Genomic DNA, 22934 nt, shown 5'->3' on the forward strand with positions numbered 1-22934 from the left:
GCTTTCATAAATAGCAAACTTTGTTGAGGGGGTGTGTGTTTGTTAAGAGAAGGAATTTATTCCCTTACTTTAGTTAGTTTGGTGACTGATGGTGTCTTTACGTGACAGTCATGCTGATATGGGGTTTTTACAAGTCTGGAAGATGAAGAAAAGTCAATGAAAATGTAAAAATTGTTGTTGTCAGACTGTGCCGAATTATAGAAGAAATAACACAACAACAACTGTGTTGTGTGAACATATGCAATTTATTCAGCAGGATAATTTAGAGAAATAAAGTGAAATAGATATTGAAAGTATTTGTCATTAGAATACAGTGAAAAATGTTCTAAAGCTATTGATCATTTTCATACAACTGGCTGGAGCTATGTGAGCTTTGTGTTGAGGCTACCAATCCACAAATCAAATTCTACTGCTTCAAAAAGGATTTGTGCACACTTTTTGTGAGCAGCTCTTGCTGAATGAGAAGGTATTGTGTATAGCCTGATGTTTTCTTTATGATAGCAAGAAGTCTAACTTTGTTTCTGCTACATGGTTTTGTAGAATTAAATCTATGTGTATAAGGTATTGTCTTTTTACATGTTTATATTGCTATATAAAATGTATGTATATAAGAATACAGATGCACATAGAGTGTGTGATAGTGTGTAGAGTAAAACTCTGGTGTTGAGATTTTGTTGGATACCTGAAATATAAATACATACATAGAGATCTTAAGATGTAAAGATGCTTTTGATTTAAGTTGAATATTTAAGTTTCAAAATTCCTTTGTTGTTTGTGAGCAGCTGCTGTTAAATTAATAAAACTTAAGAACTACAAAAATTGCCCCAGGCTAGATGATCAGATGATGTATATTGACTAGATACTAATTGTCTGAATTTGTAGCTGCAAAAAAATACCAAGGAGATTTATTATTTGAGTAATTGTTGCATTGCCACAAATCTCATGGTCACAGGCAATCTGTTGATTAATAGGTGGGCTGAAGTCTTCTTCTGCAATAAGCCTAAAGAATCAAGTGCCAAGCCAGGCAGCCTGCTGAGGGTTTCTGGTGACTTAGATCTCGAGATGACGTAAGTTCTTTAAAGCAGGCTGGCTGCTGTCCTTTCTGTGAAGTTCTCCTATTTCTGTGAAGGTCACTTGCCAGTGCATTTTCCAGCCACTGCTTCCAGTATCATTATCCCTTTTAGCCAAAAAAACAACAGCAACTGAAATGCAATGTGAAAAGTGGAAAAAAATAATATTACAAGAAAAAATATTTTAATATCTGCTTTTATTAGAGACCTTTGCAGTGGACTTGTGCCTGTAAAATTCTCTTCCCACAGGCTCTGCAAAAGTGCGATATTCAGAGAGTGTTAAGAATTTTCAAAATACATTCCTTGAAGATTTGTACTGATTGTTGCTAAGTTGTGTGACAGCTGATTGTGGAAAAGGACTATTTTTGCATAGATGATATGAAGGAAGCATTGAATTTTCTGAGCTTCAGATATTGTACCGTGAAATGAGCCCCCTTGATACATGGTGGCTAATCCAGTCATAATAGCTGGCAACCTGTGTGTACACGCCAGGGTGACCAGCCTCGCCACAGTTCTCACCCCAGCTCACAATGCCCCACACATAGGCCACGTCTTCTGCATCAAAGCACACCAGGGGCCCTCCTGAATCACCTTTGCAGCTGTCTGTGGAGCCATCATAAGTACCTGGGGAGGAAATAAAAAGCAAAAGTAAGTGAAGGTACAAGCTGGCTCATGAGGCAGAGCTCAGGAGATTTTTCAGGTCTGTGTCACTTCCTGACAGGTGTTTGCCTAATGGTCAGCAGTAAAGATTCTGAACTTCTTCAAGTCTGTTACTTCTCATTTCAAGTGCAGGGCTTCTCTGTATACTTGTGGCTGGCCCAAATTCCCATTTGCTTTTTCATCAGTCTTGTTTTATGCAGTGCAATAGAGAGGAATTCAGCCACATTGCCTACTGTAAAAAGTAGCCCATAAAAATGGCATGAGGTATAAAGATTTGTGCTCTGATTCCTTTGGAAGTGAAGATACCATAATGTGTGTATGCCTGTGTGTCTGCCTTTGGTGTCCTCTCTACCCACTAATCCATTGTCCAGTGTCATCTCTTCAATTATTCTCTTTACCAGCTTTATGAAAACAGGTGGGCAGATGAATCCTGGGATGGGAGGGAGAGCAACTGTCTCTAAGTGCCCCCACTGCATGGTTGGTCTCAGTGAGGACCTTTAGAAACACCAGGTAGTGCAGCAGCTCTGAGGCACAGGTGTGCAGGATCCAGTGCCCTTTGTGCTTCAGTGTTCACAAACCCACTCATTTTCAGGTTAGCAAACCCAATGTTCATGAAAACAAAAAAAAGAATCAAGATGGATGTGATATAAGCAGAAATGTTGCTACAGAGCTAGAATATGATTTATGGTTTTTCCTATATACTTAGTAAAAGTTAATTAATTTCTAACACCCTTACTACACTTTCCTGCTTGACTGACTGTCCTAGTATGAAGGAAGCACAAGACAAAGCACAAGTCCCCAAACTTTTGAAAAGCTCCTTCTTGAATCTGTACCTTACTGACAAAGAGTTATGTATATTGTTCAGAGTTAGGATTATAAATCCTATGAAACAAGAATTTATTGCCTTTAATCAGTTTAATTAATATTTTCTTGTATTACTAACTCCTGTGAGTACCAGCCCTTTATTTTAAAGGTTTTATTTGCATCAGGGAGGGGATGTTATCCCCAGATATCCCCTTTCAGAATGTGTCTCGTGGTACTGTGATTTCCCCTCATGGTAAAGTATGATGACTTGAAATATGTTGAAAAAAAGGGAGATTAGTTACACTTATAAACTAAAGTTGTGCTAAATAAACACAATATCTCACAGATAACATCCTGAATTTATCAAAAATTATTTTGCTTTTATATCTGATTTTAATTTTCTTGTTGAGTAGTTTGTTTAAAGATTGCCTTCACTTTTTGATTTAATAAACAGTTGAAACTATCTGTCCTGTGAGTTGAATACTCACTGCTCTTTTAGTCATGTATTTGGCAACACTTTTTGTCACTTGAGAAGCAATAAATGTATATTCAAAAATCCTCATTTTAATACTAGGAGTAGCAACCAGTTTCCTGGACAGACTGATCTAAGTTTGAAAATTATTTGTATTCTCTTGGCATGCACTGTGGTAGAGGCAAATGTCCAAGCAGGTGAATTCTACTCAACAGGGGTGTGAGTTCTAGGACAGGCATTTGCTTAAATATGTTGCTGAATTAGAATCAAATACATTGAAGGCAGGTGGTTCAGTAGGCTGTAAAGTGCTTTTGTATTTAGAAAATATAACTCAAATTACATGCAGAATTTTTCCCAAATAATCACAGAAACTCGTCATGCTGTCATCTGAACTCTGTTTACAAATAAGTGGATAATGGTGGATGCCACAGACTCAGTGGCTGGCATGTAGCCAACAGTGATATTGTGGTGGTTCATTTATTGCCTTTCTTAAGTCTAGAAGATTCCCAGCCAGTAGGTCTGGCCTAAACTGAGAGCTTGATGGTAGAGAAATTATAGTAAGAAAATGGATGCTTACCTGCACATGCCATTTTTTTAAAAAATCGTCCTGGATACAATTCAGAACAATTGTGAAATAAATTAACATTTCCCCACTTGAGGATAAATTGTTTTGTGTAACCTAGAAAAAAAAAATCAAAATTTAAAATGACAAGTACACATTAGACACATTTAATATAATAATTTGAAAGTTAGTTATTTACTTATTTACATAATATTATCTTCAGTATTATAAACCAGAAACCCTAAACTGCCACTAATATTTACCCCATATGAATTACAGTGCATTGGCCATATAGTTCAAAATAAAAGCACAGTGTTTTAATTGCAGTGTAAACTACAGTGCTTTCATTTTGTGCCATTTTTCATCCTTTCCATTTCCTTGTGTTCCTCAGGGCTTTTTTCCTATGTTTTCCACATGAAGGTTTCCAGAACCTTGGAAATGGGTACATTGTTTTTTGTGAACTGGAGATGTGGCTGTGATTCATCCTTATTACCCTTTTCCCAACTCTGCTCTATCTTTATGGAGCAGTTACTGAAGATATGAGCAAGGTATGGATTCACAAGTCTAAAGAGATGCTCTGTTTTTGTCTCTGTCTGTTTGCTAGCAATTCCCAACTTTGCATTTGCTGGGTGGATGCTACTGAGTATGGAGAGGAGAAACCTCCCAACCAGTATGTGGTAGCTCCAACACCATGCTGTAACACTCTTATACAAGACAAATGCTTCCCAAATCTTTGAAAGTATGACTATATTTGTGTCTGTGCGAGCAACTCTGGGCTGAACTCAAGCATGGCAGAGACAGGATGTGCTGAGTTTCATGCTGGCTGTTGGGAAGGGGTCAGAGGACAGAGTGTGACTATGGGCCCATGTGAGCTACCAAACAACATCTGTTACATGTCCTTAACAGGTCTCCACAGCTGACAGAACTATTAGATGGACAAAAGGAAAATTTCTTACTTTCAGAGTAGTTTTCATCCAGGGGTGTCCTCTATATCAATATACAAACAGCAGAGGAAGCAGTACAGAAAAGAGAACCCAACAGTGATACCTGAGTGCCAAACCACAGCCTACATTTTCTCAGCCTCTTCTGAGTGCTTTGTGCATAAAGGCTTTTCAGCCTTTTCAAAATGAAAGCTCACCCCAATTAGGAAATGAGTTGTACAAATAATACATTCCTGAAGTGAGCACTAAAGCAAATACCTTTCTCTAGTCCCCATCCAGAAATCTTGCATCTGTCACCAGTCTTAAACATATACTCTGACCAGGGGACACAGGCAGGTATGCTGGTCTCTTCCAGGGAGCATTCTCCGAGCCCAGAACCTTTCAGCTCCAGCAGAGCAATGTCATTTTCATACGTTGATGCATTGTAGTTTTCATGAATTATCACTTGGTTTAGTTTGTAAGTATTTGTCTCTTTGTCATACGCTATTGTGTTCAACATTCCAACCCAGACAAGGTAGAGATGGACCCGATTTGCCCTGGAAAAAACCAGTGAAATAAACACAAGCCTTACATTTCAACTGGTTTAAAGATGTAAAGTGTTGCATTTTATCAAAGTTTATATAGAATAAAAATCCATATTAGATACATATATTTTCTTTCTGGACTTAATGCCCAGGCTTTTCTGAAGTGTAGCAAATTCAAGACACATGACACATGGTGAGTACTGCAACTAATACAGAAAATGATGTTAAAGCCAGGCTCTGTTTAGTGTTGTGACAAATGGAAAACAGGTACTTTTGCTGATAAAGGTGAGCAGATGTGGATGGGACTGGCAAATCTTACATGTCTGCTCTTGGCTTATTCTGGGGAATATATAACCCCAGGGACATTCTCTGGGAACAGATCCTGGACTTCCACAAGGTAGACATGGAGAAGAGATCTGTTGTATTTAACTTCAAGCAGAGTGGTTACAATGAACCTTTCCTGCCTGCTGCTAACTGAAGTATGCCATGTCTCTTCAAACTCATAGTTAACTTTTTATCTTTCTATTCACTGCCAAAACCCTCTGTTTTCTCTGAATCTTCCGCATGCTTAATGTGGGTGAGTCAGTGTTTTAAACTGATCTATTCAACAGACAAACAGAAATTAACAAACACATAGCTGAGAAGGGCAGTAGTATCCAAATCAATTTTTCTGCCTTGCAGAAAGAATTTCAGAATGAATTGTTTTTACCTGACACAGTGAGCAGCAGTCAGAACCCAACAGCCACCAATATAAACCCCTCCACAGTACACTGTGGAACCTTCATTGCTGGTGTCTTTAATTGCCACTTGCCAAGGAAATTCACCCTATTCAATCAACAAACACAAATAATGAGAAATCATTACAATTGTAAATTGTAATGATTAGGGCATAAAGGGAAAAACACCTGATTTTAATAAAATATATGCTCTCCAGAAGTTGTAAATTAGGCTCCATCAGATACAAAGGATATATATACAAAAACTCAGTAATTTTATTCAATATTCTGACTTTGTGCAATATATCTTTACCTCCAGGTTTTAGATGGAGGACCTCAAGTGGTTTGAATGCATTTTTATTATATTCTGTTTCTAAGCCACAAAATTTAACTCCATTACGTCAGAATTGTTATTTTTGGCTGTAGTATTAATCATTTCCCTGAGTAATTGTCTGTGTCTATTTGTACTTCAATGCTTAATTTTGTAAGTCCATATTTTACTTTATAAACTGTGCTTCTCTTTACTTACATTCAGTGCAATGCCACTACTGCTGCAAAACATGACATAAGCATTGTAGCTGATTTTGTTATTTCCATAACTTTAACAGAAGGAAAATAATGCCCATTTAAATCAATGCTGAATGAACTCATATCTGGTAAAGTTGTTTTTTTACCTTTCCAGCAATCTCTCCACCTACAATTCTTTTCCGTCGAGTTAGTGTGTGATTCCTAACACCACAGTGCACTTGGGGAAGAAGTGTCTTTATCATTTTTCTTTCTTTAACAAAAAGGAAAAACATATTTCAGAATTCAGGTATACATTCTTGTTAAAAATTTGAGTGCTGTGAATATGCCAGTAGCTGAAATAGCAGGAAAACAAAGACCAAAAATATTGGCATCTCTTTTTGCTTTCAAAATTGCTTGTGTCTGAGCATCACATCACTTCTCTCCATTTTTCAATGCTGCATGCATTCAGGCAAATAATTTTAAGGATGTTCCCCTAGGTTTGCTGAGAGTTTACCTCAGCTGAGGGTTTACCAGTTGCCAAAACATGCAGATGTAGATCCTCAGCTAGGATGAATTATTATGGCATTCCCGAAGTCAGTGAAAAGTGAGACAAACAGTAAGTCCCAGAGTGCATATTAGTAAATTACAAAGTCAGAATATCTGAGTGTTCTAGATCTGAGCAGCTGGCTGGTAGCTAGAAAGTCACTAATAAGAGGGCATGCTGGTGATTTTGGAGGGCTAATTACACTTACCTTTATCCATACTGTTATTTTCAGCACCTTCTTCTTTGCCTGTAGTATTAACAAAATATTTAAATTATGGGCAAACATTTACTTGAATATATGTGTGTGTGACACAATGATGGAATACATTTTAAATGCATAAGGGCATACTGTTCTCATGGAGAGCAACACTCTCCAGCCTGGTGCCTGCTCTTTCCTTTTCCTTTTCCTTTTCCTTTTCCTTTTCCTTTTCCTTTTCCTTTTCCTTTTCCTTTTCCTTTTCCTTTTCCTTTTCCTTTTCCTTTTCCTTTTCCTGCCAGGCACTGTTTGGCTGCCTCAGCCTACAAATGACCAGCAGCCAGCAGATACTCATTCATAACTACACAACATCTACTCACTCTCCAAGCCTAGGGACCCCTTCTGCCAGGAAACCCTGAGAAACTGCCCTTTTTTTGTTTGTGATCCCTGGGGAGATGTCCCATTCTCCTCCACCAGAAACAACTAAAATTTCTTCTCCTGGCCCTCTGACCTTTTGAAACTTTCTAAAACTCAAAGGAGCATTAAGTAACAGGTTTTTATTTGGTCTTTTCCCCCCAATTTAGGTTATGCTGATGGGTACTATGTGCCTCCTTTAATAGGGTAAGGGAGGATATTCAACATGAAAGGTAAATTAAATGCTTGGTGAATCCATTTGTCAGCTTTTATTCAAACAAAGTGCCCATTGAATTCAGTCCCTATATGGGGGCTGAGCATTGTGTCTGTTCTCATGTCACTGACAGTAATGTTTACATTTAGAGTTCAGTTTACCTGTACTAATTACCATTTACCAGTAGTTTTTACTTTTTTGGCCTTAGACTTTGTCTCTCTTGAGAGCAAGAAAAACATTCTAATTTTCAAACAAAACATAATCTTTTCAACAGAGAGGGGAAAAGCACAGAAGAATTATTATATTGACAAACTTGTTGAATTCCTCATTTGTGAGGAAAGTATTCCTGTTTCTTACACTTTCTTAGGGGATACCAGTTTGATAGCTGGCCACATAAAGAAAAGACATAATCTGCCTTAAGCTTCCCAAAACATCATCTCTTTCTTCCTTCCTTTAGTTTTCTTGTCAGGCCTTTCCAGAAAGAAAGGAGAGAAAATTCTATGATCTTTTCTTCCTAGTATGCGTAACATAATATTGGGAAGACTGGTTCTTGCATAATAAATAAAATAGTAATATTCATTGTGTAGCCTCTAGTTAAAATTGAGCTGAATGAAAGAAACAAAAACATCTTTCAGAAGACCTGCACAGATAGCTCCAGCTTCGTCCTCTCCCGTGAGGCAGTCAATTTCTTTGTTGCAGACACTCTTATTTGGAATACAGATGTTTGACCGGCAGTGGAAGCTGTTTTCTCTGCACTCTGTAACACAGGGGAATTACAAATGTAAATCACAGCATGATTTGGTTCAGCAACCTCACACTGTCACAGAGCTTTTTACAATCGAAACCAAACATATATCCATGTTATAGGGAACCTGCCTGTTCATAAAGAGATTACAAAAGCAGGCTCTGTGCATCTAAACAAAATGAATACTTGGCTTTCCTCACTTTAAAATTTGAAACTATAAGATTTGAAAAATGTGGATCTCTATAACTACTGCAGCACTGCTAGACTTGGTATCATACCACACCAGTTTCATCCATAACACGTCCACACTCAACCTCAGCCAAAAGATCTCCAATTTTGCCAGCATCACTGATCACCTCAAACGAGGAACTGATGATGCTTGTGCCAAATCCCACCCCCCAAATGAGAGACCAAGCTGATTTTTGGTTGAACGAGCTAAATGCCTACATGCAGGGTTAGGAATCAAGAGTCCTGACAGAAGAACACTGGATGAAATAACTTACCTCTTCTAAAATTCTTTGTTACAGGTATTATGAACCTGAAAACCCCCTTCCTTTTTAATTTTGTGATCACTTTAAATGTTATCAAAAGCAAAGCAGTGCATGAATTCATGGTAGGGTCTTTTGAGCTAATTTAAAATTTGATGTCAATCTCTTTTTAAAGATATTTGTATCTAACTGAAAATAAGGTAATTCTCTAAAAGTATCCAGATATCCCAAGATGATCCAAAGACCACTGAACTCAGTTTAAATACTTATGTTGATTTCAGGAAGCATTGTTTTCAGCCCATTCAGCTGAAACAGCACTATTTTTGTCATGTGGAGTCCAAATACATGTCCACTAAATATATGAAATCACAAGTATTTATTATTTTTGTTCTAAAATTACTGTGACCATGTTTCCACCATTATCTCATTAAAATTACAATTGCAACACTACAAAATTAAGGTTATGGAGGGATAATGACGGGATTTGTAACCCACATTAGCATTTGGCACCTGAAACACAAATTTTGGAAGTATTCTCCTGCATTCAAGTCATGCTAGATCCATTCCTCATTTCCAATCAGAACTTTTACAGCTGGAATTGCAGATGCTAAAGGAGTGACTGTTCATGAACAAGCAGTGTGCCAGGAAATCATCACAGATATTCGCGGATGATCTTGCATTAGTAATACATTTAAGGGAGATCTTTTTTTGGTTTAAAGATAGTTCATTGGAAAACCAGTGTCTTTGTTTAATTACTATTGGTTTTTTCCAAGTAAAAGTACATTTTCATGCTATAAGGACTAATTTTTTGTATCAATGTTTAGCAGCCTCCTAAATGATCTCATTGTATTTTCTCATTCTCTGAAGAAATCCAGATTCTCAAGAGATCACTTGTCTGCTTCAAAATGGTGTTTCATGCCTGCTTTTTTGCACTTGCCTATGTGTAAATTATGGTCAGATTTGTTTAATGTAGTGACTTAATGGAAAAGAGAATTTAGCTGTTACATCACTGTAAAAATTCTTTGTGGGTTTTCTGCTGAAATTATTTTGAAACACCTGACAGGAAATTGTTACCTCTACAGCACAGTTCATCACTCAGGTCTCCACAGTCATTGATCCCATCACAGGTTTTATTCAGAGAAATGCACTTCTTGTTGACACAGTGAAACTCCCCATCTGAACAAACTGTGCAGCAAGATGAAAATGAAGTTAGTGTGGAATTTGGTGTAGGTTCATAATTGCCCAGGGAAATGCTCTGCCTGCATGTTGGATTCTGTCAGCAGTTTGGCCCATCAGCAGTAGGTATGCTGGGGCCCAGTCAGGTAAATAGGAAGAATTTTTTTATTGCTTTGGTTGCTTTTCACCAGGGTTTCAGTGTGACCTCTCATTTTCTTCCTCCAAATTTGCCAGTAGCATGGCAAAAGGGAATTTAATTTCTTCTAATGAAAGGACTGGTGAGGACTAAACCAGAAATGATCAATTCAAACACACTATAAATGATTCAAGGGATTAGGATGATGGAGGTTCCTTCTCTAGAAAGAACTCAAGAGTCTGTGAATAACTGCTTTTGTAAGAAAAAAATGAGAATGAGATGATTCATAGCACTTCTTCCAGTCAGCAGCATCTCAGGCTATGCTCACCAGTGCCAAAGAAAGCTCCCTACAGGGAATGAAAAGCTGTTAGAATTCTAAACAAGGCTTTGATTCCCCCTTTACAGTGAGAAACTGAGGAGTCCTGAAACCCCCAGAGAAGACACCAGCAGTTTCCCACTGTACTCATGTTTGTCTGGCTGTGGTGCTAGTGGTGTGCTAATTGATGTCCCTCTAACAGTGAGCACCACATTGTCACCTGTCTCCTCACCAGTTAAGCCAGGAGAGGTAAGATTCATGGGATACAATATACCTTGATACCCTTGGAAGGGATGGTGGAACAAAGAGAACCAAGGATGAAATAAATTTCCTTTATATCTGTAAAAATACTTTGGGGACAGCAGTTATTTTTCAAACTTGAAAATTCAAGACTGTCTTGACTCCAGATTGTCTCAATTGTCATAAAGTCTACAAAATGATGATTTAAAGTGATCAAAGGGTTTCAGTGTGGGTTTTCTGTGGCTGAGAGTTCAGCAAACTGGGTCCTCATTGTTTAAAATATACTTAAAATGTAAAAAGACCAAATAGATATTAAACTAAAAAGATCTACTAACCTCTGAGATTTTCATGGCACTGCAGGCTAACCAGTCCCTCATTACTATCTCTTGATTTCATCTCTATGTGACATTCAGCAAGACTTGTCTCTAGGCCCCTGCAACTTATTTGCAGGCAGTTTAATGAATTTAAGGCAGATTCTGTGATGCTGGAAGTGACTTGGTAATATTCAGCACCTCTGTGAAGATAATAATAATAACAACAACAAATTATATAATTTCACAATGGATTGTCCACTGCTTTTATTATTTAGACGTTACACGATTTTCCTCAGTGTCAAAGAATTTTGGTCATGGCTAAGAAAAAGAGCGGACTAGCAACTGGAGTTGTCTACGGGTAAACAGGAGATGTTTACTTTGGAAGAAGTGCTAATTTTTGCAGGCTGCTGTCCCCAAATGCATATGTAGGTCTATGAAAGTCACTGTGTATCACGATGGATAGAAAAGTCTCCTTATGTAGCAGAACCTGTGAGCTCAGACCTCCATCTCTGTGTGGACATGGGTGAGCCATAACTTGGGAACCATCCTGCATGGGGTCAGCTATCCTTGGTCCTATCCAAACCACTGAATGTTGAGCAAGCTCAGGCCACTGCAAGGCTGGGATTGATAAATTTTATCTTTCTTGGTTTTACCTGAGCAGTATTCTCCTAACAGTGTATGATCCCCTACCTTAAAGACATATGGCTCAAATAAATAAGTAACTAGGGAGGCTTTCAATGAGACTCCACAGCTGAATGCTCTGTCCAGGGCAAACCCCCCCTCTCTGCTATCTGAACATACACTGATCACGACTACCAAACACTTGCTTCTCACCTAGAGAGGCACTGCAGTAGCAGCTTTAGTTTTCTGGAGACTTTTTTTTTTTTTTTTTTTCTTTCTGGTAAGGCTGGGAAGGCAACACTACCTAAGTTACGTTACATTACAGGTGTAAATTATTATGTACAGGATACAGAGGTAACTCTATAAGGAGCTGAATACACAACTTGGATTATCATTGTGGTTATAGGAAAAAGAACAAACTGTGTGTGACTTCAGCCATCCCTGGAGCCAGAGCAAGCAGTGGCAGCAGGGGTGAAGGAAAAACCCCCATGTTCTGCTCCTTGTTAGTCTGGCTAATGCAAGGGGCAAAACAGAGCTGTACTCTCTTGTCATCTGTCCTGAGAAACCTTTCTCTGATCAGTGCTCACAGCTACTTGGGAGTGGTCCATCCATGCATTTTCCCTAACACAGGCCTGAGAGAACCCCTCCGCATTGGTCTTTATTTTAAAGCAAAGAAGTTATAACTTGTAGCCTGTAACAGAACACAGAAATCTGTGTTTTGGCTTTCACTCTCAGGTGTCAGTTTAGGAAGTTTTATCAGAATATTGTAGCCAATACATAGTTCATGAGTTTTCTGTCTTAACTGTTGGCTGTGACTGACACTTCTGTAAACATCACTACTTTTTCATATCCCCTGCAGTTATCCAGAGATAAATTGCCCAAACTTACAATTCAAAGCCAAGGTGCCTGCAAGCCACGTTTGCTTCATTCATAGTCCATTCACTAGCACATACAAAACTGTCCTCCTTGTGATTCATGGGTTTTACTCGAAGCAAACTTGAATCTCCATGACCCAGAGAGACTGAAAATGTTTCTTAAAAAATAAAAAAGAGAGAAATGAAAAAAATCCCCAAACAAAATCATATTATATAGATGTATCTAGTGGAAAGACAGCACAAAAGCAAATCAGGATTAATTTTGTATTTACTGCCAAAGTTCATATGGAAAGAACAGAAGACTGGGAATCAGAGGCTTCAGGTATTATTCCTGAATTAGTTCTGAGGGTTGCCTTTGTGTCTTTGAGCCTGCTAATTTCTCAGACTATGACAGTTTAAGGACAAACGAGGGTAATGGGTCCATAAGAGTTCTTGAAGATCTACCAAGAGCAGGCTGCATTTTAGTATAATGACCTTCTTTAGGGGATTTTTCATAACCAACCAGGAATACTTGGAGTAAGAGGGCCACATCCTACTTCTATTACCTGTGTTGCAAAATGCCTGCAGCAGTCTGTGTAGCAAAACCAGCAGCAGGGTGACCTGGGCCTGTCAATCAATTTATTTTTTATAAAAATCAGCAGATACCTCCCACTTTCAGTGACTTTTCATTTTCTGTTTCACGCTGTCACTAGCGCAAGAAAATGAACAGACTTTCTGTAGATAGTGTAAGCATCTCCTCCGCCACCCCTGATGGATAGATTTTGGAAAAGGAGGGGTGAATACCTTCAGGCTTGCACGTTCCCCTGTGCAGAAACTTTGCTTTGGGCCGCTGGCACTCATAGCTCTTCAGCTGACAGTAGGTACGGAAGTTCTTCCCACCGCTAGAGCAAACTGCAGAGCCGTTCTTTGGGCACTGGTACGGGAGCTTGCACAGGCACCTTCCCTCCACACATCGTTCCCATGGCTGACAAAAAACTTTCTTACAGGACTTGTGGGTGTATTTGTTGCCCAAGCATTCTTCTATGAGGTAGTTGTCTTGCTTAGCTGGCTGGGCAGGTTTAACCTGTGGAAAATTGTTTTCTTCAGCATTAGAGCGTGCTGAAAAAATAATAAATGCTGCTATAAAAATTATTTTAAATGAAAGCAAGATTAGGGACTGTACCAAGAGTTTTGCAGATCCCTTCACTGACCTCAGCAAAGTGTCCATTTATAAGCCTTTTCCTATCTAATCAGAACTCCCTAAATACCATTTATAGAGTTTATTCCCTTGTCTTTGGCCACCTCGTCTCTCTCACTTTTTCTGAACTCCTTTTTTCTTTTTGGATTATTTACCGGGTGTGATCTTCAGTCTTACTGATCTCCCACAAACTTTAAACCCTTTACTTTTCAAACATCAGCTGAAGTGCACAGCAGACTATAAACATTTCTAAAGGCACTGGTTTATAACACGTTCCAGCAATGGGATGGTAAGCAGATTAAAACATAAAGGAATTTAAGCACCAGAGAAAGAGAAAAATAGCAACTTGGTTTTTTTTTTCCTTAAGATTTGTTTTATTGGCCTGGTTGACTTTGGATTTCAATATCATGTGTAAATATTTATGAATTACTTACTAGCAAATGAATCTATAATTAATCATTTGTTTTGCAGAGTCCACATGACTGCTCAAGTAACAAGTACCTCAAGTACCTTAACAAGTATCCAAAAGCAATTTGAAAATTAAGTGCTCATCCCCATCAGCGTTTTTCCTGTGTCTTGCACAGCAGAGGGTTTGCAGGGTGGCTGCTGGCCATCACTGCACTGCAGGTACAGACTGTGACCCTCCCTCTGATGGCCTCTGGGTGAGTGGCAACTGTGTTTGTGCAGCTCTCTGCTGACTTCAGTGCTGGCTGAGTGCTTTTGCTTACTAAAATCTGTGGGCAGGATGAATCTTTGAACATGGAAAATATATATGGATGGCCTCTGTGTAAAAATGGGAGAAAAACATTAGTCCTCAAATATGATTTATCAGCTTTGACTGTGTCAACTGGATCAATAGAGCTGAAGTTTAAAGTTCTCATGAAGAAATCCTGCCACAGTAGAGTCAGGGAGGATGTAGCTCAGGCAGAATTAAATCCAATACCTCTCCTTTTCACGGCTGTATAATCTTATTAAATTCTTCCTGCTGTTCTTGGGTCAGTAGGATCCAAACTGTGAGCCAGATCCGCCTTGGCACAACTCCCATGTTGTGCTAGGTGTTCCTCCTCAGGGGGAACAGCAGGTGCTGATTTCTATCTCAGAACTTCTCTGAAAGGCTTGGATTGTGCTGAATGCCCAGCCCAGATTGGCTCTCCTGGACACTTCTGCCCAGAGAAAATCTGCAGAATTTGCTGCCATATCACAAGATTGCAATCCCATTTCTCAGAAACGGGAGAGGGGGGGGTGTGGAAATTGCAGCACCTTTCTGTGGTGAGCCATGCTTGCAAATTTGGTTTAGGATACGATGATGATTAAAATCTTTTCCACAAACCTGTTAGCATAAGCCCCAGGTAGAATCAAAGCATTAAAGAGAAATAACAGGCTTCAGACATTCAGGCTGGGCTAAAACAAATGTATAAAGCACAAATTCTATGAAAGGAACTTTTTAAAAAAATCAATTTGCTTTGCTTTTATAACAATAAACTGTTTATTAAAATGTTTTAAAACATTTTTAAACATTAAAAATGTTTACTGCTAGCACAATAAAACATATCTTACCTCTGATCCACAAAGACAAAAGAGACACAAGAAAACCAAGCAAATTGGGAGCATTCGCATGATGAAATTTTATTTCTCTTCCTAGACAAATTCCTCTGGCTGGGATTCTTTTGAATGTCAGCTGTTAGATCTGGGTTTAATTTTTAACCATTAGAAAAATATTTTCAAGTGTATTTAGAAATAAAGTACAGGATCCTCAACTATTAACCGATAAATCTGATCTCTCCAAAAGAGCCTGCCTTAACTGATTTTATCGGAAGTGGATGGCGAGATAACAAAAGCAAAGCCCTTGAAGTAAATGATTAAAAGGAAGCGTTTGTTGGGATTGCACTTAGCGCAGAGGAGTCCGATGGATCCCTGCCCGGCTCCCCCGGCTGTAGGCGTTGCTGAGTGCCGGGTTACAGCGCCGTCAGGATCGGTGCTGTTACACCCGGGGTGTGTATCCATGCCGGGCCTCCCGTGGCTGTCCCGCCCATCCCCGCTCGCTCCGGGCGCGCCGCCATTGCCGGCAATGGACAGCCCTTTGCGACACTGTCGGCCGGCCGGCGCCCTTTCACTTACGGCAGCCAGCCCGGTTTGCGGCAGCGCGGGTGTTTGCGGGCGGGCGCGGCGCGCACGTGCAGGTACGTCTGGCGCTGCCGTGTCCGTCTGTCCGTCCGTCATCCCTCGGGCAATGGCCCCGGCGGCTGGGGTCCCCCCGCTCTGGCTGCTGGCCGCGTCCCAGGGCCCTGTGAGGCGCTGCGGGTGCGCGCCCAGTGCGGCCGAGCCCGAGCAGTGCGGCCTCCTGAGGGAACCTCCCGAGAGGAAGGATCGGGAGAACCCCTGATACCAACACGGGCTGGGGGAGGAGCAGATCAGAGCAGCCCTGCTGAGATGGGCTTGGGGTGCTGGTGGGTGACAGGATGGACATGACCCAGCCATGGGCACTCACAGCCCAGAGAGCCAAACCTGTCCTGGGCTGCATCCAGAGCAGCGTGGGCAGCAGGGCAGGGAGGGGATTCTGCCCCTCTGCTCTGCTCTGCTCTGCTGAGACCCCACCTGCAGGGCTGCATCAGCTCTGGGGTGCCCAGCACAGGAGGGACGTGGCGTTTTTGGAGCAAACCCGGAGGAGGCCATGAAAGTGGTCACAGGGCTGGAGCATCTCTCCTCTGCAGTCAGGTTGAGAGTGGGGATTGTTCAGCCTGGAGAATAGAAGGCTCTGGGAAGATTTTAGTGCCTGAAGGAGACTACAGCAGAGCTCGAGAGGGACTTTTCACAAGGACACATAGTGGTAGAATAAGAGAAGACAGTTTTAAACTGAAAGAGAGTGGGTCGAGATAGGATGCGAGGAAGAAGTTCTTTACTGTGAGAGGGGTGAGACACTGGAATAGGCTGCCCAGGGAAGCTGTGGATGCCCCATCCCAAGGCCAGGCTGGATGGAGCCCTGAGCAGCCTGTGGAACGTGTCCCTGCACACAGCAGAGGGGTTGGCAGAAGTTGACCTTTAGGATCCCTTCCAACCCAAACCATTCTATGATATTCTCTCTTTGTGCCACTTGTGGGGCTGGGGACTGCCATCAGATGTGGCATCTTTATACAGATGAGTCAAAGATGACTAGCTGATCACTGTTAGCCACTTTTGCAGTCGGATGTTGCAGTGGCTGACATCCTAGGTGCAAACTTGATTTTTCATAGGCCAGCATGTTTTTACTGAGGTTCGAAAAGGACAAACCATTAAATTAACAAACCAGGCTGACAGGAGACTGCAATTTGTACAGCAAAGCACATGGGACGCACCTTTTATATCTTAAACAACTGATTTTTTTTTGTTCACAAAGCAGGAAACAGTAGAGAATGTCTTTTCGTGGAAGAGGAGGTGGAGGAGGAAGAGGAGGTGGCTTCAACCGAGGAGGAGGTGGCGGTGACAGAGGCGGCTTCAACCGCGGCGGGCGAGGAGGTGGCTTTGGACGGGGAGGTGGACGAGGAGGCTTCAACAGAGGAGGATATGACCAGGGCCCTCCAGAAAGGGTAGTTTGTAAGTTACATGGAGAAACTTCATTTATTATTTTGCTTAGATTGTCTGCTCCAGCCCTTTAGCTTGTTTGCTCTTTATTTCAGTGCTGGGAGAGTTCATGCATCCCTGTGAAGATGACATAGTTTGTAAATGTAAAACAGAGGAAAACAAGGTGCCTTATTTCAATGCCCCAGTGTACCTGGATAATAAGGAGCAGATTGGCAAAGTGGATGAAATATTTGGACAGCTGAGAGACTTTGTATCCTTCCAAAAAATGTGTGACTGTTTTTTAAAAATTGATTTGATATGAAATGGGATTTCTCTAGGATTTTAAAATAGTTCAGAGTTTGGCTACCAGTTGTATGTGAGTCTTGCTGCAACTGTAGGTGCTTCATTTAAGTGCCTGTCTAGAGCTTTTTTGATATGACAGAGTACATGAAGTCAATCAGATTTTCACTCTTTAGCAGTACTGATGATGTGTTTTGGATTCATGGTGGTTCAGCTTGTTGCTTTTTCTGGCTAATTGACCAGATTTTCTGCTATAGGTTACTAAGCCATAACATAGGTGGATCAAGGACTTTTAGGTTTTTTGGTGTATTAGGGGACCTTGCTCATGCTCCAGCACATTATTTAATTATAAAGTGAGTTTTTACTGAGATGTCCTGTGGCTCATTGTCACATTTATTACTTTTCCTGCCCATAAAAGTGGGATGTGCCAGGACATCTGTGGCAGAGCCAGCCTGACATAGAGACACTGGGTACATTTTGTTGTCACTGCCAGATGGACAGAATCCATGACAAAAGCAGGATAGCTGAGGGAGTAACCCAGTTAAGACTCAGCCTGTGTTGGTTGGTTGAGCACCAGTCACTAGCTATGTGAATTTTCCTCTCCCACATTAAATGTGAAGTAAAATGTGCAGGTTTGAATCACCTTTAATTGCAATTGTGGTAAAATTTAGCTGAATTTATAAAATACTAACTTAGAAAATGTCTCAATGTTCCTTCCATGGACTGATCAAAATTACAGTTTTGCATGTTTTATTACTGCAATGCTCCTTAAGGAAACCAACAGTATTTTTCAGTGAAACTGTCTGAGAACATGAAAGCCTCTTCATTTAAAAAAATGCAAAAGGTAAGTCAATCTCAATAACAGAATTTTACTGAATGCCATCAGTTAGCTAAGTCTAATTTGTCAGCAGATAGTAAAAGCTTTATTAAGATTTAATAACTTTAAAAGCAGATTGTCCTATGTAAACAAGGGAATTAAATTCCTCATCCTTTCCAGTTCTGTGTTTGCCACATTACTCCTTTTTCCTGCCCCATGAGAAAAGATGCAACAAAATCACACAAATATCACCAATATTTTAGTAGCTTTTTAATTCTGGGATTTACTTCTTGTGTGCTTTCTCTCCTTGGCTTTTTGCAGAGGACAGTTTGATGTAATGGGATAACACCAAATTGTGGATATTTGTAAAGGGAGATATTAATGTGCTTTTTAGTCTTGGTATTTTGAAAGCTTAATGGAATTCTATTCCTGCAGTTTTACATTGATCCAGCAAAGCTGCTGCCTCTTCAGAGGTTTTTGCCAAGGCCCCCTGGAGAAAAAGGTGCTCCCAGAGGAGGTGGTAGAGGAGGACGTGGTGGTGGACGTGGGGGAGGAAGAGGCGGTGGTAGAGGTAAGATCACAAGAATGAGAGCTGCAGGATGTTGGAGTTATTTGAGATGCCATGGGTTGCTTTGGTCATTTGTTCTGTGGAGTATTTGTGTTTTGTTTCCTAAAGCTGCTGGTGAGTACTTGAATATCAACAGCTGTATTGCAAATAAAAATGTTTCTGCTTGACTGTATAGAAAAGGCAGCGATACCTTTCAGGTGGCAAGACTGGCTAAATAACAGCTCCAAAGCATAGGGAGGAGGGAATGCTGATTTATAACAAAGACAGAAAGCTTTTTGAACATCACCTGTGACGTACTCTTCAAACAAAGCTGAAGTTTATTTTTTCTTACATCACAGTTTCTTGTCTCTTTTCCATACCCTGCCTCTATGCAGCAAGGCACAAGTGTTTCAAAGTGGTTTGGTTTGTTTGGTTTAATGTTGAGTTGTAATTAATAGATAATAATTACTAATAGTTGTAATGAATTTACTGGTTTATATATGTAATTCATTTTTTACAGTCTCTTTAGTATTTTGGACATGGTATATCAGATATTTAGCAATACCTAAAATGCTCCAGATGTTCCCAAGAAGAAGCAGGCTACTAGTAATTGACCTGGTAACTGTCCAGCAATTGACACTTTCTGTTTTTTTGTTGTTGTTCGTTTCATTTCATAAGCTGCCTATGAAATAAATTGTTGTGCGTAACCAAGAATTTACATGCTTCTCAAAGGGTAACTTCTTTTGTTTAGGAGGATTTGGAGGAGGCAGAGGTGGAGGAAGAGGAGGAGGATTCAGAGGAGGTAGAGGAGGAGGAGGAGGATTCAGAGGAGGAAGAGGTGGTGGAGGAGGCTTTCGGGGTGAGTCTGGGGCTTTTACCTTTCCATAATAAGAATAGCTCCTAAATAAAAGCTTGTAAATATTAAAAAGCTTGTAAATATTAAAATAATTTAAAGCTTGTAAATATTAACAGAATGTTGTGATTTTTAATGTCTTACAGATATTAAAATATATTATTTTTATAATATATAAAGCCTCAGATATTTTTAATATCTTTATAGTTCTATGCAAGATATTTCTGTGCATCCTGGTAGTTTAAACTGAAGCACAGTACTCTGCATTTGTTGATGCATGTGTAAAACCACGTTAGTTTTTTGCATTGTATTCTATCAGTTCATTCAATGTTATGTATAGAATTTGCTTGAAACACAATTAAGATAAGAATTGTTTGATGTATTTTTCTTTTCTCTTAAAATAGGAAGAGGACATTAAAAATGGAGCCATGAGTATCTCATTGTCTTATCATGTCATCTGCAGAAGCAAAGAACCATGAAAAATTTTTGTAAAGGACCTTGAAAATCTTTTTATAAAGAACTTGAATCTACAAATGACAATTATTTTTACACTTCATGACTGTTGATGGACGTGCGAGGAGAGTGCAGCCCCAGGTGAAGAGCTGAAGATTGCTCAGAATATGTGTAAACTTTTGTAACTGAGTCACGATTTGATGTTATTCTCAAACTGTTTGTCTCTGACAAGCAGTGCAGTCAGTGCTTAACTCCATGTTGGAGTTGGGAGTAAACAATCAGTTGAAATGAGTTTTCAGAAGACCTTACAGGTTCACTGCATGCACATACTTCAGTGTGAACCTGTGCATGACTGATCCTTGGTTCTCATCCTCCTTTAATATTGAATCTTCTGGATATGCCATTTAAACAACCTTTGTGAACCTTTTTTTATAAATTAAATTTCAAACTTTTGTGTTGATAGTTTTTTAAATGCATAATGTATAAGAGAGAAGACAGCAGAGTATATTTTGTGAATTTTTCTGTATAAATATTAATGAAAACCAAAGGCATTAAGATGTGGTCCTCTTAGAAGGTGCTGTCTAATGAACAAGACAAGATTAATACTATACTTCAGTCCTCTAATGGTATCTAATTACACTGATATTAAAATGCTAAGGGTTTTTTATTGGCCCTGCATCTCCCCATTAGCCTGTTTCTGTTGAGGTTTTGATGTCCTGGTACTGCACCTCTGGGTTTGTGTAGAGCTGAGGTTAAATAGCTCATCATAGGGCTCCTCTGCACACAATGCTTTCAGTTATGTATTGCTTAGCAAGGCATGACAAAGTCTGCATGGGCCTGGTCTCTTTAAATGGATGGATAATGAGGGTTGTTGGAAAGATAGGGACTGTGTCTTCCTAAGGATGGAGGACACAGGGGTGCCTCTGCTCTGGAACTTTGGAAATAAAATAGGTGAAAATAGAACCCCCTGGATTTCTTTCAGCTGGAGCTAGGAGTCTGTTCACAGACTCTCCTACCAAGCAATTTTCAAAAGGGGTCTGTAGAATAATGTATGTGCAAGTATTTTGAGCATCTTGTTCAGTGTGAGAAAAGTTCCTTTCAGAATTGATTGCACTCTTATGCTTTTTAGTTGATGAATGCAGTAACAGGCAGTTTAGTTAGCTTACTGCTTAACAAAGGCAGCAGGTAATTTCTCAGTACCAGGATTGGACAGTTACTGCATGTTTTAACAAATGTGACCATTACTTCTAATAATGTCAAACAAAACTTGAAAGAGTGAAAAAACAAACAGTAAAGAATTCATTTAAATGTGAATAGATGCTGCAAAGGATAATAGATAAAAATGTTTGTCAGCTTAAAAAATGAAACACAGAATATTGAATTTCTGCTAGATCTGCTTTTGTGAGAAGAATCTGGCTCTAATTTTAACCCCAGGAAATTCAGGAAATGAGGGATTCCATGGGGTTTTTTTCCCTGGTATTGCTACAAGTCTAGCTTTAGCCAGGTCAGTTAAATCCAGAACTGAGAATCATTAGGCTTCTGTTGCTGTGCAGTGCTAGGCCTAAGTGCCTCAGGGCTTTGACGTGAGGCTTTGTAAAATTGCCTTTTATCTAAATTCTTTGCAAGTAATTGCATTTTGGGCATTCCACATTGCAGCTGAACGACACAAACCAAGTGCACCTGCGGTGTCAGTACTTCTGTCCTGTTTGCAGCTGGTTCCTCTGCTGTGCTGGGTTTCCTCACTGATGCTTCAGTAGTGGCAGCTGGCTCGGGTACTCTTTCCTTACTGTTCTGACTTTGAAAGACTAACATAACACAGTCCTCACTCTTACACCCAAAGTCCTCACTCTTACACCCAAATCCCTGCTGCTCTTTGCTATTCTTTAGGGACGTGCTTTTTGCCAGGATGTCAGAAGGCTCCTGCCATGCCTGTGGAGTGCAGGGTGTGACAGGCAGTGTTGGGCTGCAGCAGTGTGGCCTGGCAGCCCAGGAGCAGGCGAGTGTGCCGAGTCTCTCAGCAGATGGAGCAGTGAGTCAGCCTCAGGCGCTGCAAGGGCAAAGCAAAGGCTCTGACCTCTGTGCAGAGGGGCTAAACAGCAATATCCATTGCAGCTCTGGAGGAAAGATTGGCCTCTTGGATACAGGGAAGGGAGCATTATGGCATGGCCTATGCATACAAACAATGCTGTTTGGATTTTATGCAAATCTCCAGAGAAATCTTAGATCTCCATGGAGGTTGTAGGATGTTAGGATGGAAGAACATACGAGGAATCTGTCCGGATGTGTTTGCCATATGATGATGCCTTTTTTTCATTCTCCATTCTGGGGAAGAGGGGATTTGCAAGGCACATTAAGTCCTTGTTCTGTGTTGTCTTCTCTGTGCCATGGTGTGACCCTGCCCTCCTAATATAAATAAGGTGCTAACAGTAACAGATTAAAATTCAGTCTCAAAAAAATGAAGATGTCTTGTCTGCAGTGTAATGCTGTAATGAACTAAGACGTTCTCTAATTTAATGACACCTTTCTCTCAGTCTTGAACTTCTAATTCAGATTCTATCTGTGAGTCTGTCCCAGTGTTCCTGCTCTTAGTAAGTGAAATGTTCTGGATTTATTTATGTGCATAATTACAGATACTCTGCTGCTGCAGAGAATAGGAGAGGGGCTCACAGGTACTGTGACAGAAATAGGTGTGTTGGCAGAAATGGTGAATTTCAA

The 22934-nt window shown here is 40.1% G+C and overlaps 2 protein-coding genes across 2 annotated transcripts; one reads left to right on the forward strand and one right to left on the reverse strand.

Annotated features, from left to right (window-relative positions):
* Nucleotides 1–236: 236 nt before the first annotated feature.
* Nucleotides 237–15464, reverse strand: CFI (complement factor I). Its single transcript, XM_058803194.1, has 12 exons — nucleotides 15270–15464; nucleotides 13319–13598; nucleotides 12549–12693; nucleotides 11061–11239; nucleotides 9932–10042; nucleotides 8265–8381; nucleotides 7009–7047; nucleotides 6424–6527; nucleotides 5743–5858; nucleotides 4768–5045; nucleotides 3584–3685; nucleotides 237–1694 (listed from the first exon to the last, which is right to left on the reverse strand). The coding sequence occupies exons 1-12, from the start codon at nucleotides 15327–15329 to the stop codon at nucleotides 1477–1479; spliced, it is 1749 nt and encodes a 582-aa protein (XP_058659177.1). The 5' UTR covers nucleotides 15330–15464; the 3' UTR covers nucleotides 237–1476.
* Nucleotides 15465–17087: 1623 nt separating this feature from the next.
* Nucleotides 17088–22725, forward strand: GAR1 (GAR1 ribonucleoprotein). The gene is made up of 6 exons (XM_058803195.1): nucleotides 17088–17282; nucleotides 17366–17520; nucleotides 18334–18393; nucleotides 18802–18937; nucleotides 19665–19772; nucleotides 20171–22725. Exons 1-6 carry the CDS (start codon nucleotides 17102–17104, stop codon nucleotides 20182–20184), a joined length of 654 nt encoding a protein of 217 aa, XP_058659178.1. The 5' UTR covers nucleotides 17088–17101; the 3' UTR covers nucleotides 20185–22725.
* The last annotated feature ends 209 nt before the right edge of the window (nucleotides 22726–22934 follow it).

Source organism: Ammospiza caudacuta, chromosome 4 (assembly GCF_027887145.1).
Source record: "Ammospiza caudacuta isolate bAmmCau1 chromosome 4, bAmmCau1.pri, whole genome shotgun sequence".
Lineage (NCBI taxonomy): Eukaryota > Metazoa > Chordata > Aves > Passeriformes > Passerellidae > Ammospiza > Ammospiza caudacuta.